Source organism: Carlito syrichta, unplaced genomic scaffold, assembly GCF_000164805.1.
Source record: "Carlito syrichta isolate Samal-C Ts95f unplaced genomic scaffold, Tarsius_syrichta-2.0.1 Scaffold305648, whole genome shotgun sequence".
NCBI classification, from domain to species: Eukaryota; Metazoa; Chordata; class Mammalia; order Primates; family Tarsiidae; genus Carlito; species Carlito syrichta.
In genome coordinates this window covers 257289-273124 of record NW_007249744.1, presented here as the reverse complement: position 1 = coordinate 273124, position 15836 = coordinate 257289, and the positions used below count along the sequence as shown (strand labels likewise).

At 47.4% G+C, this 15836-nt stretch overlaps 1 protein-coding gene across 2 annotated transcripts in view; it reads right to left on the bottom strand.

The window, feature by feature from the left end:
* Positions 1 to 5504: 5504 nt before the first annotated feature.
* The window catches only part of TCF20 (transcription factor 20), a 116769-nt gene continuing 106437 nt past the window's right edge, over positions 5505 to 15836 (bottom strand). Inside the window, exons 4-6 of one of the 2 annotated variants that reach the window (XM_008061983.1) lie at positions 14975 to 15024; positions 13615 to 13742; positions 5505 to 6876 (exon numbers count right to left, since the gene is read on the bottom strand). In XM_008061983.1, coding sequence (XP_008060174.1) covers positions 13659 to 13742; positions 14975 to 15024 — 134 coding nt within the window. In that variant the 3' untranslated portion in view covers positions 5505 to 6876; positions 13615 to 13658. The remainder of the gene's footprint in view (positions 6877 to 13614; positions 13743 to 14974; positions 15025 to 15836) is intronic. The other variant, XM_021714421.1, reaches the window with a different exon arrangement.

Sequence of the window (15836 nt, the reverse complement as noted above, 5' to 3'; positions counted from 1 at the left end):
CGGTGTCCTCGGCACGGATCACCAGCGCCTCGCGCAGGCCACTGCAGGCTGAACACGTCCCCCAAGCGGCGCCACAGCTGCAGACGGAGGGTCAAGGCGTCCATCAATCAAGCCGAGTTCTCGCCAGGCTCCAGGTTCCAGTTCCATCGAAAAAGTCCTGGACGACCCCGGGTCGCTGGTAGTGAGCCAGGGACAGGAGGAGACCTGGCCCTAAGATCCCGGTGGGTCACATCCTCCGTAGTCGAGGAACTCAGTTTGGAACCGCCACCCAGCTGTGACCTTGCCAGAGTCACCAAAATTGATCAGTAGGCCCCAGGTAGCTTCCCATTTTACAGACGAGGAAACAAGTTCACGAAGGTGAGTGTGAGGGTCAAGAACCTACCGTGGCAAAAGATTTGAACCAGGTTACTGCATCTCTCTCAACTTCCATGTTTTCCAAATCTTGACAGTAGATTTGGAAATCTACTGGCAGGTCCTCCCCACCAGGCCTTTGCCTTCCTAGACCTTGGCTTTTGCAAAATCCAAACTGTCCTGCAGGCCCTGCAAAAATGTCCTCCCCCAGGAAGCCTCTGAATCCTGCCTCTTCGCTACCTCATTCCTTCTCTGGCTTCAGCAACAGATGTGGGTGGTATCTTCCCAGAAACTCTGCTGCCCTCCACCACATGGCCAAAGCAGTATGGTAAGTTATGGAAGTCCACATATGTAGCAGGTTGCTCAGCCCTGGTGCTGGCATGGGGCCTGGTGGCTAGCGTGCAGCCCAGAATTAATGCCAGTGCATCGAGTCTACCAGAGCAGGAAGTTGGCCACAGCCATGGCCAGTGTCACCAGTGCTTCTCCTGTCAGCAGCCCATGGCTGCCTTCCTGCCCACTGTGCACACCTGGCCCCCCCTCACCACCACTACCACTCTAGGAACAGGGGACTTGGGAGGAGACTCTTGGCTCACCCTGAGTGCTTGGCAAGTCTAGTCTGCTCCCTTGTAAAGGAAACAGAGGCTGGCCTTTGTCCTCTGCCATGAGCCTAGCTACTATGTTGACTTGCTGCCAGAGGGGACGGGGTGAGGGTAGGGCAGGTGTGGGGTGACTCCGAAGGTCCTTGCCCTTGGTGTCTGTTCCTGGCACTTACCCAGCACAGGGTGGCTGAAGTTCCACTCAAGCTGGAGTTACTAGTTGTGCCTAGTGCTGGGCATGGCAGGAAGAACTGGGTGGTACCCTGCCCCGTGCTCAGGAGCAAGAGGAATAAGAAGGCCAGATAGCTGATGAGCCAAGCCAGGAGTGCTGAGGGTCATGGGGGACACTGCTCCAGGCTGGAACATGAGTTTCTGGAAAGTCTTCACAGAGGAAAATTTTGACTGGCAAACTGAGGAACTGCCTGACACTGTAGGTCGTGGCCCTGGCAGTGGGAATTAAGGTAGCTAGAGAGGTCTTTTGTGTGTCTGGCTGAGGATTGGATCTGGGGAGCAGGGAGTAGGGAGAAGAGTTTTGAGGCCACGCAACTGACCAGGAGAGCAAGAGCCATGCACACCCTGGGGACTTCCCAGATCCAGCCAGTGGCCTCCCACCTTGCCTTAGGTGAATGACTATTCCCTGTCTTAGGTGGCAGCACCTTTCTACCTGGGACTGTCTGAGCTAGCAGGGTGGTCCGAGTGCATAATCACATGGTCGCCTTCAATAAATTGCCTTTATTTACCTCTGGCTTTTTGAGGTGTCAGCCCCCCAGCAGTCATCCTAATGAGGTTGTAAAGAGCAGGGACAGGCATGCTGGTAACATGGGCAGTGCCCCCCGCCAGAGGCCTGTAATTCAGGACAGGGTAGCATGAGGAAAACCTTCAGCGATAAGGCCTATAGCTTTTTCCAACCATTGTCCAACTGTGGCTTGCACTGACTGGGCACTTACGTACTAGGCACTGCTGATCAGACTGTGTGCTCCAACTCATTAATCCTCCCACAGCCTACTAAGGAGGTGGTTTTATTGTCTCCAAGGAAGACACAGAGGAGACTGAGGCTCAGATATCATGTAACAAGGTTGAAGTCACAGAGCAGCATTAGGTCCATATCCACAATGCATGCCGAGCAACTGCTCTTTACTGTTTGGACATCACATTCCATTAATGACTAGTACAGAAATTCCTGGGATTTATTATCTTTTAAAAACACACTCACCCTGCCTTCCTCCCAACACTAGGATCACCCGTGTCATGGTGTAAAATGCACTATGCATCAGTGGGCCCTTTGGACACAGCCAAGTGAGACATCAGTTACATCAGGAAACAGGTGGTCTAGGTAGTTACAGGTTCTCATTTCCCTACAGAAACCTGGGTTAATGACATTGTATGAGCCAAAATATCTTTGTAGTGTTCTAGAAATCAGTTAGGAAGCTGCAATGCCCAACTGATGCAGAGCCAGGAAGGGACTGCACCGAGAAGGGTAGGAAAGATTGAGCGTTTTGCTCGCCTTTGCCCTTCTCTTTCTAGGCGTAGCAGTGCCAAGAGGAGCTTCCAAATTCCCAGCTCCTCTCACCAGACAGGTTTCTGTTGGGCCTGACTCAGAGTGCTGAGGGGCAGAGTCTGGATGCCAAGTTGGTGGCCCTAAGAGCAGCAGGGCACCTGCATTTCTGCAGGTATGTGGGGGTGGTGATGGGTTAATGGGTAGTGGCATAGTTGTCTCTGGGTATCTTAGGGGGTATGGGTTCCAGGACCCCCTTGGATTCCAAAATCTGATGCTCAGGTCCCTTATGTAAAATGACATAGTATATGAATATAACCTATGCACATCCTTTTGCATGCTTTAAATCATATCTAGATAATAAAATGTAAATGTTATGTAAATAGCTATACTGTATTACTTTTATTTCTATTATTTTAATCATATTTTTTTTCAAGTATTTTTGATCCATGATTGAATTCATAGATGTGGAACCCATGGATACTGAGGGCTGACTATACTTTAGAAACAAATGCAAAACTCCAGAAGGAGCAGGGCTAGTCTGCAGGGGAGTTATTTAATGGATACAGAGTTTCAGTTTTTGCAAGACTGGTTTCAGTTCTGGAGACCAGATGCAAAACAACATGAATATACTTAACACTACTGAACTATACATTTGTTATGATGGTGAATTTCTTGGGTTTTTTTTACAATTAAAAAAATTTTTTTTTGAGTTGGAGTCTCACTCTGTCACCCAGGCTGGAGTGCAGTGTTATGCTCACGGCCACTGCAGCATCGACCTGCTGGGCTCAGGGCATTCTTCTGCTTCAGCCTTCCAAGTAGCTGGAACCACAGGCATGCACTATCACAGCCATCTAATTTTTTGATTTATTGTAGAGACAAGGTCTCGCCATGTTGCCCAGGCTGGTCTTGAGCCCATGGGCTCAGGCAATCCTCTTGCCTTCGCTTCCCAAAGTGCTGGGATTACAAGTGTGAGATACTGTGTCCAGCTACAATTTTAAAACTGTACACTACATACCTGAATAGCCAAAATCCAGAACACTGATACAACCCAGTTCTGATGAGGATGTGGAGCAACAAAAACCCTTATTCATTGCTGGTGGGAGTACAAAATGGTATAGACATTTTGGCAGTTTCTTACAAAACTAGACATACTCTTACCACACAACCCAACAATTGTGCTCCTTGGTACTTACCCAAAGGAGTCAAGACCTTATGTCCACACAAAAACCTGCACATGGATGTTTACAGCAGCTTTACCCATAATTGCCAAAACTTGAAAGCAACCAAGATGTTCTTCATCAGGTAAATGGATAAAGTGTGGCACATCCAGACAATGGAACATTACTCAGCACTAAAAAGAAATGAGCTATCAAGTCATGAAAAGGCATGCTGGAACACTGGATGCATATTACTCAGAAGGCAGAATTCAATCAGAAAAGGCTACTTATTGTATCTCAACGATATGACATTTTAGAAAAGGCAAAGCTATGGAGACCATACAAAGATCAGTGGTTGTCAGGACTAGGGAGAAGCAGGGATGAATAGACAGAACACAGAGGATTTTCAGGGCAGTGAAACTACTCTGGATGATACCACAATGGTGGATACATGTCATTATACATTAGTCAAAAGCCATAAAATGTACAGAACTAAGAGTGACCCCTAATGTAAACTATGGACTTGGGTGATAATGATGTGTCAACCAGTTGTAACAAATGTACCATTCTAGTGGAGATGCTGATAGTGGGAGAAACAGACTTTTGTGAATTCTTTGTACCTTCTGCTCAATAGTGCTATGAACGTAAAATTGCTCCTTAAAAACCTATTAAAACAAACAACTCAAAAGATGTGGGAGCTGAAAGCACATGAGCAGTTGAGGCTTACTGCAGAACGAGAGAGCCAAGTCAGGAGGGAAGTGTGTAACACCATCATTAACCAGTTAAAGTCTTCTTTTGTTTTTTTTTTTTTTGAGTCAGAGTCTCACTTTGTCACCCAGGTTGGAATGCAGAAGCATGATCACAACAGTCGCAGCCTCGACCTGCTGGGTTCAGACGATTCTTCTGCCTCAGCCATCCAAGTAGCTGGACTTTACGTGTGCACTACCACACCTGGCTCATTTTTTTATTTATTGTAGAGGCAAAGTTTTGCCATGTTGCTTGCCCAGGCTGGTCTCGAACTCCCATCCTCAAATGATCTTCCTACTTCAGCCTCCCAAAATGCTGGGATTATAGGTGTGAGGCTCCATGCCCAGCCCCAAAGGTCATTTTTGAAGCCAATTTAAGGAAGGACTTAGAACAATCACAAGTGTCCCACTCAAGAGTCATCAGCAAATCACATGGGGACAAAAGAACAAAAAGCAAAATGAAAAACATTCAGAAACATATTTTCAAGATACATGTTTTTCAAGTTTTGTGGTATAGCCTTTCACACTTGAAATCACATTCATTTTAACTGTGTTAGTGCCAAGTCAGGGCCAGAATGGGAAGCCAACTAGTTCAAAACGTCATAATTTCTCTGCAGGTCCTGTTCATTCAGCTGCCTGAGTGTGGTCCCACAGCTGACAGTGCACCCACCCACACCTCCATTCTGGCAGAGCAAAATGAGAAATTAGACCGTACTGCTATTAAAATGAAATTAATCTGCCATTTCTGCAGTCCCAAACGGATGAACACACAAAAACTCATTTATAACTGCTTATTTCTACTTCCCAACATTCCTTCCAATATTTCTGTTCTCTAAAAAAGTCCATTAACATTGCATTTTTTATAACCTTTAAAATTAATGTTGATAGGAAATATGTCCTCATATCAACTTAAGTAAATCTGTCCCTACACACTGGCTGATTTCCACCCACCCACCCAGGTAAGGGCAGAGAAGAGCCCTGGGTTTTGTTTGGTCTCAGGCTTTGCTGAAGGGCTGCCCAGCATTAGAGTGACTGAGGATCTGACAGACCAGGTCTGATGGTGGCTACTTCTGGAGCAGAATCAAAGCCACCTTTTGGAGACTGAAATGGGAGAAGAAAGAGATGCATTCACTTTGTATTAAACAAAAAAAGGAAACAAGGTTAAAATGAAGTTTATTAATTTTTTGATTTTTTGATTTTTTTTGTTTTTTGTTTTTTTAAATAAAACTGTTTGTGAAACAGCTATTTTATCCCCATGGCAGAGTGACCCTTGAAAGATGCACTAACCCCTTCTTAAGGCCTTAACAAGATTTTTTTTGTACTTTTTCTTCTTTTTTTAAAACTCAGATATTTAAAAATTATACAATTTACAAAACAAAACAAAGCAAAACAATACAACATAAAGAATTGAGTAGCATAGGGCTGTCTATCTGACAGGCCTCCTTTTCCTTTATAAAAATGAAAGCAAAAAGAAAAAAGGGTTACGTGGGTGTTCCTGGTCAGCTTAACCCACACTGATCACACTAACAGTACCTCCCCCCAATGTCACTGCCTACAGCTTACACTGCCTGTTCAGGCAGCAGAGGCCTGGGCCTCCTCCTGTCCCCATGGGTCCCTGTGGGTCAGGGCACAGCTGCCCGGAATGTGCTGAGGACAGAGGGCCCCAGAGGACAGAGGGCCCCAGAGGCAGGTCATTCCTTGATTTTACCTGCTGCTGTGTACACTTGGTGGGGCCCTTGGGTTCCTCACCAGCCATCGTGACCTAGGACACAGCTATCACCTCTGGCATCTGCCAGTTTCACCTCCAAAAAGATAAAAATTTAAAAATAAATAAATAGTGTTTCTGGAAATGAAAAAAATTTATTTTTGTGTTTAGACATCATTCCCCCACTCTTGAAAACATGGACTGCCCCTACATCCCCCTCCCCCTAAAACCTTTCCTCTTTGAGACAAATTAATGACAAAAGGATGGTTCTGGTGTGGTTTGTCTGCTCTTCCAATCCTGGGTCTAGTGTTTTCTGAATTGGTGTGAGACAGGCTAAAGACCAAAGCCACACATACCCCGTCCTTTATGAGATGAGGGTTTGTTCAGTTCAATTTCACATTTAGATTTCACTGTCATTGGAACAAATTTGGAGTTATTTAACTAGATAATTTTAAAATAGAATCAAAAGGGATAGCGCACCTTTCATTTAAACAAAGTCTTTCCAGACTAAAAATAGATTTATATATATATATTTTTTATCCCTCCCTTTTAATTCCCCCCACCCTTTCCCCATCATCCCATCCCTCCCCCCTCCCCCCACATTGTCACTATGGAGATTGTGTCCATGGAAACAGCCACTCCAACATCTTGGGTCTTTCTTTCCTGTGGTGTCACCGGTTTGAGTGTGATGTGAGAACTTAGGAAGGAAGTGCTGGCATGGGCAGGCACGCGGGGCAGGGCGGGGTGGGGTGTGGCTGCACGGTAGGACGATTTCCATTCCATCACAAGTGTCCACCACCTTCTCTCATCTCCACAGTCTCACCTGGAAGACAATGAACAGACATTGAGGGCTGAGAACCTCCACATGGTCCATCACTAACAGCCTCTGTTCTGTGGTGCCACTGGAATGGGATGGGACTTTCAGAAGGGATGCTGCACTCAGACCCTTCTGCAGATGTGCTACGGATGTGGGACGTATCCAAGACCAATGCCAGTGCCACTGTATGGGTTTAAACCTGGAACGTGGTTAAAGGCAGCAATGATCCAGTCAGGGGTGCTGGGGCCAGACTCTGAAGGTTCAGGGCCATGCCTACCTTTTCAGTGCATGAAAGGAATAGCGACCAGGAGAAGATTGTGACCTCGGGATGGTCCCAGCTGGTGCGGCAGCTTGTGGAGCTTCACCGAGCATAGTGAGCTACGCTTGGGACCCCAGCACTTAGACCTACGGCTTGGCTCTGAACTTGATGGCAGGGCTGAGATAGAGGTGGCTGAGGCACCCAGCCATGACTGAAACCTAGAGCACCAGTCAATCTGTGGAACCTCCTTGAAGTCCAGCTTCTCAGGGCAATTTCACAGCTGCCTCTACTTGATACAGCCAGTCCTTTAAGCTTAATAAAGAATGTTCTTCCTATGGTCTCTGACAGGGAGGGCAGGTCTCAGCTTTTTTTCTAAGGCTCACACAAAGCTGGAATATTTTAATCCTTCTGACTCCTCAGCAGCCCAAGGCACCCAGTTCCCTCACCCCTGGGCTGCTGGGCTTCTCTCCTCTTCTAGCCCAGGCACAGGAAGGCGATTCTGATAGCCCATGTAGAGCAGACGGGTTGTACCAAGGCTCTCTGTAGAATGCTTCATGGGCCATCCCAAGTACAAAGGTCTCAAACAGAAACAGCAGTTTCCAAGGAATTTAGTACAGAAAAATAACACCAAAAGCCAGAAGTGGTGGCAGCCTCATCCCTTACTCACTTTCTGCTGATTACTGTGCTCTTGAGACTGTCACTGGGGTTCACCTCACTGCTCCCTCAAGCCCTCTTTGGTGCCCTCTATCAACAAATAAATCCCAGGGAACCCAGATACTGCTATCTCTTTTCTGCTTCCATAAAGTTCACTCATAAGAGGGCTATTGCCTGTAGGAGCTAAGAATGTACTATTCTCCAAGCACACATGGACACAAGCCATTGTTCAAGGACGTAAACACTAATGAGCAGGAAAACACTCCGGCGGCATAATGTCACCATGAGCAGGTAAACATAGGCCCTGGGAACACAGGCCAGTAGCTGAGTCATCCCAGAATGTTCATGGCAATGGTATGGCTTCCCTAGTCCTGAAGGGGCTCTGGGCTCCAGACATCAACCAGCTTTCATGGTCCATGCTTCCTCCTCCCCGCCAGCACAGAGAGATTCTTCACTGCCTCAGTCTGCTTCTCCTGACACTAAGGCCACCAGGAAAGGGGAGAGAAACAGTACTAGAAATTGGTCCTTGTGCCTTCTCTGAAGCTACCTCCAGGAACCAAAAGTCCTTTGTAAATGAGATGACCGGGGCTAAGCTAATGTGTACCTCAAGGAACACTAAAAAGGGCATCAACGTGCTGGGGCTGCGGAATGTCCATGTGAATCAAGTTTAGATGCCCGCACACACCCTGCCAGGCTCTGCTTGTGGAGGGAAGGATAGGGCAGAGTTTGACCTCTCCGCCTGTGCACAGCAGACTTGGGCCTGTACCCCAATCTTTTTGTTTCTCAGAATTGCAGGCTCTGTACCCTCCCAACCCCCTCCATTCCCCCTCTCCTGCTTAGACTGAAGCATGCCTCAGCACCCAGGGTCTGCCTAGCCAGTCAATTCTGTGCACTGCTGACCACAGGCCCCTCCCTGAGGTGCCACGGGTGCACTTGGTGGCCCATGCAGTGTCAGTCCTTCAGTACCTCCAGCCTAAGGCTGGCTCTGCCCTCTGGCCTTCCCAACAGGGGACTTTCCCCAGGGTCCATCAACTAGACTGGCCCAAATACAGGATATCCTGAATATAATGGGACCCTAATTTCTCAAGTTACCTTAAAAAACTGTTCCTTTAGTAGGAAGAATAGGAAAGAAAGAAAGTTCTCTAAGCACTTACTATGTGCCAGCCACTGTGTTAGAAATTTTACAGACATTATTTTGTAGTAACACTGACCCACTTGACCCCCATCTTCAAAACAAAAAGCTCAAGGTTGGGAAGGTGACACATGTGGTCCAAAGCCACATAGGTGGTTAGACATGGGATTGGGGCTCACACCCAGCAAAGCTCTCCTGGCCAAACCCTAGGGACTGCCTGTCCCACTGCATGAGACATAGCTGAGAGGAGAAAGCCATGTCCCAGGCAATGAGCCTGGAAGCAGCTGTGGTGCCAGCTGGCCTGAGCAGAGTGAGTCTTCTGCCATTCCTGCTTCAGATCGTCAATTCTCTTTTTAAAACATCATCTTGATGTCCAGCTGCCAGTGCACAGGGTTTCATATTGAGCCAAAGCCTTCCCACACTCCCCCACTTGCTCCCTCCCTCCCCTTCTCTGTCATACCCTCCTTTCTGCTCTCCTTCAGCTACACCCCTGTGGTCTGAGCCTGGGATACTTGTATCCTTCCACCCCAGTCTCCAAGGCTGCCTTTCTCAAATGCAGCAAGAATCCATCACTGCAACACCATCCAACCTGGTCAGCTTCCGTCCAGATATAATTCCTACCTTGAGAGAGAGGGATGGAGGGAAATCTAACTCTCTACTAATTTAGGGTAGACAGTGAGGGTTCAAGAGGTTTTTATTTCCTCTGGGATGCATCCACCCCTTCAACACAGGCTCAATACCACTATGTGCCCTGCTCTGGGCTAGGATACAATGGTGCAAAGACAGATGCAGTCCCTCCCTCACACAGCTTATAGTCAGGTGGACAGACAGGTAGTAAACAAGCAACCAATCTGAAATTATGGTGATGCTAGGAAAAAGAGGGGGGCAGTTTAGACAGGGATTTGGAAAGGGAAAGCCTCTCTGAGGAAGTGATATTTAAGCTAAGACCCAGAAGATGAGATGGATGGAGTGTCACATGATGATGGGGAGGCAAAGTGTTTCCAGCACAGGGAACTATGTGTACAAAAGCTGGAGGGGAGAAGCCCAGCTCCTGAATACCTGAAGGAGGCCAGGAGCTTAGAGTCACTTGAGACGCCCACAGGCCTTTGGAGGCAAGGATAGGAGTCTGGACTTTATTTGACATGCAACAGGACCAAGTGTAGTGGCTCATACCTATAATTCCAGCACTTTGGGAGGTCAAGGCAGAAATATCACTCGAGGGCAGGAATTCAAGACCAGACTGGGCAACATAGTGAGACCCCCCCCAAAAAAACAAAACAAACAAACAAACAAAAACCCCACAATTAGCTGGGCCTAGTGGTGCTTGTAGTTCTAGCTACTCAGGAGGCAGAGGTGAGAGGACTCCTGAGGTCAGGAGTTTGAGGCTACAGTGAGCTAGGATCATGCCACTGCACTACATGCTGGGTGACAGAGCAAGATCCTGTCTCTTTAAATAAAAAAAGAAAAGAAAGGTGACAGGAATCTTTGAAGCAGAGGAGAGACAGGACTAGAGGTGAAGATCATGCTTGCTGTTAAGAGTAGCCGGTGCAGGAGCCACTCACGCCTGGGCTAGGGCTGGTGGGAAAGAAAAGTAGACAGACTTCAGTTCTCCTCTGGAGAGAGAACCCCAGAACGTCCCCTGGACCAGCCTGGAGGAAGGGGAACCCTAGAACATGACACTCGTTCACATGTGGATGGGCTGTGTGGCATATCCAGCTCCAGGGGCAGGGAGAATGCTGCCCCTTCCCCGTCTTGCTCAGCTTCCTTCCATGGCTGTTGTGTGCAGGGCAAGTGGGCAGGTGGCATCCCCTTGCATCCAGAACAGAGCATCGGCCCCAATGAAGGCTGCTGCTTCCCATCCACTTGCTCACAGGGCCTGAAGGGGAAGCTGGGGGCCTCCTTGTTTACGACATGACAAGGAGAGCCGGGCATAGGGGTCCACTGTCAAAGCCCTGCCCAGCAGCCTCACGGAAGCCAGCGAGACAACGGTCTCAGCACAAGGAGAGAGCAGGCAACAAAAAGCCTGCCACACTGCTTCCTTGTCCTCAGAAATGGGCAGGAGGCAGCTCACTGGATGGCTGTCCATGAACCTTTTCTCTCAGGCATTCTTCCTCACATGCTGGCAGGGGGAGGGGGGGTACCCACAGTGGCTGGCTTTTAACCCCCAGCCCTGGGTATTTTCTGTCAGATGGGGCAGCTGCAAGGTTCAATCTGCTGCCATGACCCTTCCAGTTCCTGCTGTTAGAAACACATAGCCAGGCATAGGAGGTCAGTGGGCTGTGAGAGTCACTGTGCCCAGCACTTGCTGATGCCTCGAGTCAGAATATGCTGGTATGTTAGACATTTTCTAACCAAATCTCATAAGACTGGCATTTTTCTTTCTGTTTTTACAGAAGAAACTAAAGCACAGAGACACAGTAGCATGGCCTTGGTCACACAGTGCTTAACAACACACCCTGAGAAGATGGGGTGCCAAGAGGTAGACATATATACACACATTCACTGTCCTTTCCCTGTCTTGGTTGGGGTATCCAATAACAGCGGCTCTCTATTCCCAGCATGGACCCTAAAATGAGCACTACTGTAATCAAGTGTGTATTTATGTCCAATCATCAGGGCCACTAAACAATTCCATGGTGTACTCTGGGCCTGAAGGACTATGACAATCCCCAATGTCACTCTACTTAACTGAGAAGCCAGAAGAAGGCATCCGTTTGGTGGGAAGAGCATATAAAGAAAACATTTCAGATTTCAGGAGCAAGACTGGACGCAATACCCTTTCCTTCCCAGAGGTCCAACTTCAATGGATTAAGACCACCCTCTATGATGGGTCAGACCTCCTAATCACTCTGTGCTTCAATTTTGGGAGGAATGAATAATCAAGCTTACTGTTCAGCTCAAGAGTTGAGAGCCCTGTCAGCTGGGAGGGCCCAAGAGTGGCAAGAGAGGAACAAGACAATGAATGGAATCCCTAAGAAATATGCCCACCATGCCAGGGCCCAACCTTTCTTTTTCTGAAACAGCTGGGATTCTAGGACAAAAACAAAAAGCACTAAATTCCTTAACCAGGTCTTCCAGGACACATTTCAGGAATACAGACCTTGACTCTAACCATCTGGGTTGGGCACAGTCGCCTTGATGGAAGATAGCAGGGCCTGCCCAGGCACAGTGACACATTCAGCCCAGGACATGTAGAAGGACCCACAGAAACAGTTCTTTAAAAACTATCTAAACTGCTACCTTGCCCTGATGCAAGGCAAAGGAGTGTAGGCTGGGAAGTCCAGCTGCTGCTCACCAATGCTGACAACTTACAGAAAGGGCTCCATTTGATCATCTGGTTCCTGTGACCCAAGAACACATGCGATGGCCTCTGCCCACCTCCCTGCTTAGCTTTGATCCCTCCACTGCCAAGCCTAGCCCCTGGAAGAGGAAGGCAGAAAAACACTACTGCAAAACACTCACTCAACACCCCTATAAGAGTCATTTACAGGCCTCACCTGGCCCCAAAGACCATCATAGAGCAGGGTAGCTGAGGGGATTCCTCAGAAGTTGGTAGCTTTCCTAGGTGGTTGGTTTCCCACCTAGGAAACAAATGGCTTCTCAGAAGAGGAAAACTGCCACATTCTCAGATGAATTTGATTTTTTTCTCAAATTACTATTGGGTATTCCAGAGAAAGGCAGAAGACCTCCCAGGTATAACAGAGGGAGAACACCTTCCACAGAGTAGCCAGGCATGTGCTGTTGCTTGAAATGGACAGGCCTAGTAAGCTGTGTGGGTCAGACTCCCAGAGTCGCACAGAGTCCTTCCAGTAGAGACAAATGATTCTCAACCCATACTGAGACAACCTGTTCACTCCACCTCATCCTGAAGTACATTTTGGCTTTTTTTTTTTCCCTTTACAGACTGTTTCCCCTCATCCCTCAGCAGCTCAGTGAGGCAGGGAGGATGAAACAGTATGGAAAATGCAGACCTGTGGTTTAACAAGACCTAAATTCTACAATCCTATTTTCACAGACACCTGCCGAGTCAGCCTTGGCCACAATCCCACAGATACTCACAAAGCACAGTTCAATCTCTAGAGATTTTTAAGAGTAAGATTTTTAAGAGCAAAATTAAATTGAATGCTAAAGTTTACTAAATCTTTGAGAAGAATTTCCTTCCCTTTGTTTCCTAAGGCAAAAAAAAGTACTGGGTAAAAAATGATTTAAAGTAATAAAGCATGGAGAATTTTGTTTTTCAAAGGAAAATACACTACAAGTTTAATAGAGATGTAGTAAATTAAAAAGAACAGATCCCTTCTCTAGCCCTCAAAAAGGCTAGAAAACCCTTTCTGAGATGGGGAAAGACCAGGGGTTGCTGGCAAGAAGCACCCTGCCCTACAGGGTGCATCCCAGAAGCCAGTCATGTTCTGCTCTCAGGAGCATGGCCCACAAGGCCTACTTGCCAGCGCTGCCTTAAAGGGCTGACTTCAGGAACAGTCTCCCTGAACCCCAATCAGCAGTGGACAGTTTTGAAGCCCCCACCACCTTCCCACAGATATTCTGGAGAACTAAGTAACAAACGGAAAACACCTGGTGTTGGTAATCCATGCGATTAAAAGCTGATGGTGCAGCCTGGAGCAAGCAGGAAGGCAGAGTCTATGACACCTGTTGGGAGCCAGGCAGGGTGATGGTAGGAGCCCGGGTGGCCCCGACTCACCTGTGCTTGCTGTCCTGTCCAATCCCACGAGCACACTGCCCCCCTCACCCCCGCTCCGACTGCTCTGTGCTGAGGCTGCCTTTCGCGGTCTTGTTCTGCAAGGGGGGGAGAGGGCACGGAAGGGGAGGCTGACACCGGCAAAGCCAAGAGGAGACACAACAGGAGGGAAAACAGAGTGTGGGCATCAGGGAGGGCAGAGGGGAGGACAGGAGCGGCACACAGAAAAGGAAAGAAAAGGCAGAGTCAGTACTGACCGACAAACAGGAGACATTCAGACAGGGTTTTCTGAGGCAAAATGCGACCATTAAAAAAGGGTAAGCTCTAAAAATAACATGAAGATTAAGTAAAAATAAAGAATTTCACAGATCCTACAGTTCACCTCTGAAAATAATTTTTAAAGAAAAGCAAAAGTAAGCATCTTTCAGGAGTGTTTTGATAGTAGACCTCTCAACAAATTCCTAGTACTTTCTGGTTCTACTTGGAGATTGAAGACTGTGAGTGGCCAGTGACCACCAGGTGTCAGTGTGACCTCAGCCAGAGATAGTCTGGCCACTACAGACAGGTGTCAGCAGTCTCCATTACAACCCTTTTTGGGGCTCTCTTTCCACATCCTGGTTCTACTTGGAGACTGAAGACTGTGAGTGGCCAGTGACCACCAGGTGTCAGTGTGACCTCAGCCAGAGAGAGTCTGGCCACTACATCAGGTGTCAGCAGTCTCCATTACAATCCTTTTTGGGGCTCTCTTTCCACATCCTCCCCTCCCCCAAAATGCATGTGTTTTCTCAGAAACAGGTCATTCACCTCGTACTTCCACCTTTTCCTAAAAAGAGGGGACTATGAAACTACCTCTTAAACAAGCTGTGAAGTGGGGTAGTGGCAGCCCATCAACTGCACACCATCAGGTGGCTTCTGCTGAGTTACAACCAGAAGAGAATGTTTCCCCAAAGCCCTGGGGTCAATGCTATTTCTTTTAGTCTGAGTAAATGCCTTTGCTTATGTCTCAAGGCCTAGAACCAATCTTACCAAATGCCAAACAGTGAATTGGGGTGCTATTAAAGTGGACATCAGTAGTTTTATTGAGTTTGAGCTTCTTATTTCTCTTGATAAATACACAAAAACCCCTCCCCCAAAACACATTTCACCTGGCACCCTCACACCATTCAGGGTGCTCATGCTCCCATGCATGTCTCTCTTCTTTGAGCACTGTGCTCCTCCACTTCCCAGGGCCAGGAGTGGGTCGGCAGCCTAAGGCACAGTTTGGGACAGTTGGGGGTTAGGTCCTTCAATGCCTGGTCTTTAGGTCTTTTGGGAGGAACCACCCTTGATGCCGGGTGCACAGGCTCTTGGGGCTCTGACTCACCTTGTGCTTGGGGCACCTCACCGAGAAGTTCTCTTCATGTAGCAAACAATCTGCAAGACAGAAGGGGATAGTTAGAGACTGCTGACACAATCGGAAATGGGCGTGGCCATGCTGGCCGCGATTGACAGGGTCAGACATGTCTCACTGTGAGTTCTAATAGGAAAACATTAGAGACACCCTAAATAAGTTATGATACCTTAACATGATGGAATATCAGCTACTTACAAAATTAACATTTTAAAATAGCAGTATGGGAAAACACTCATGGCAAAAAACTGCTTGAAAAATCAGGGCACAGTGAGTGGGTGGCCCACACCTGTAATCCCAGTATTTTGGGAGACCAAGATGAAAGGTTTGCTCAAGGCCAGGAGTCCTGAGCAACACAGTAATACTCCACCTCCCAAAATTGTTTCTGAAAACTAGCAAGGTGTGGTGGCTTGTGCCTGTAGTCCCAGCTACATAGGAGGCCCAGGTGGATGGGTCACTTGAGCTCAGGTCAAGTGCTCATTCACTGCTGCAATGAGCAATGATCACACCACTGCATTCCAGCCTAGATGACAGTGAGACACTGTTTCAAAAGAAAAAGAAAGGAAAACCAGGATACACAAATGTATAAATATACTGTTTTATTAAAATGTTTATATGCATTACCAAAGAAAGATTGAGAGGAAATCTACAAAAACATAACAGTGGTTCTCCTTGGATAGTAAGATTACAGGTGATTTAAGTTTTATTTTATTTTATTTTTTTGTATTTCCACAATGATACCATATTACTTTAACAGAGACAATCTCCAAATGTTATTTTTAAAATCCTTGATTCTAGACTAATCTCATTTCCCAGGTTCAAGCCAAAGTCTCCA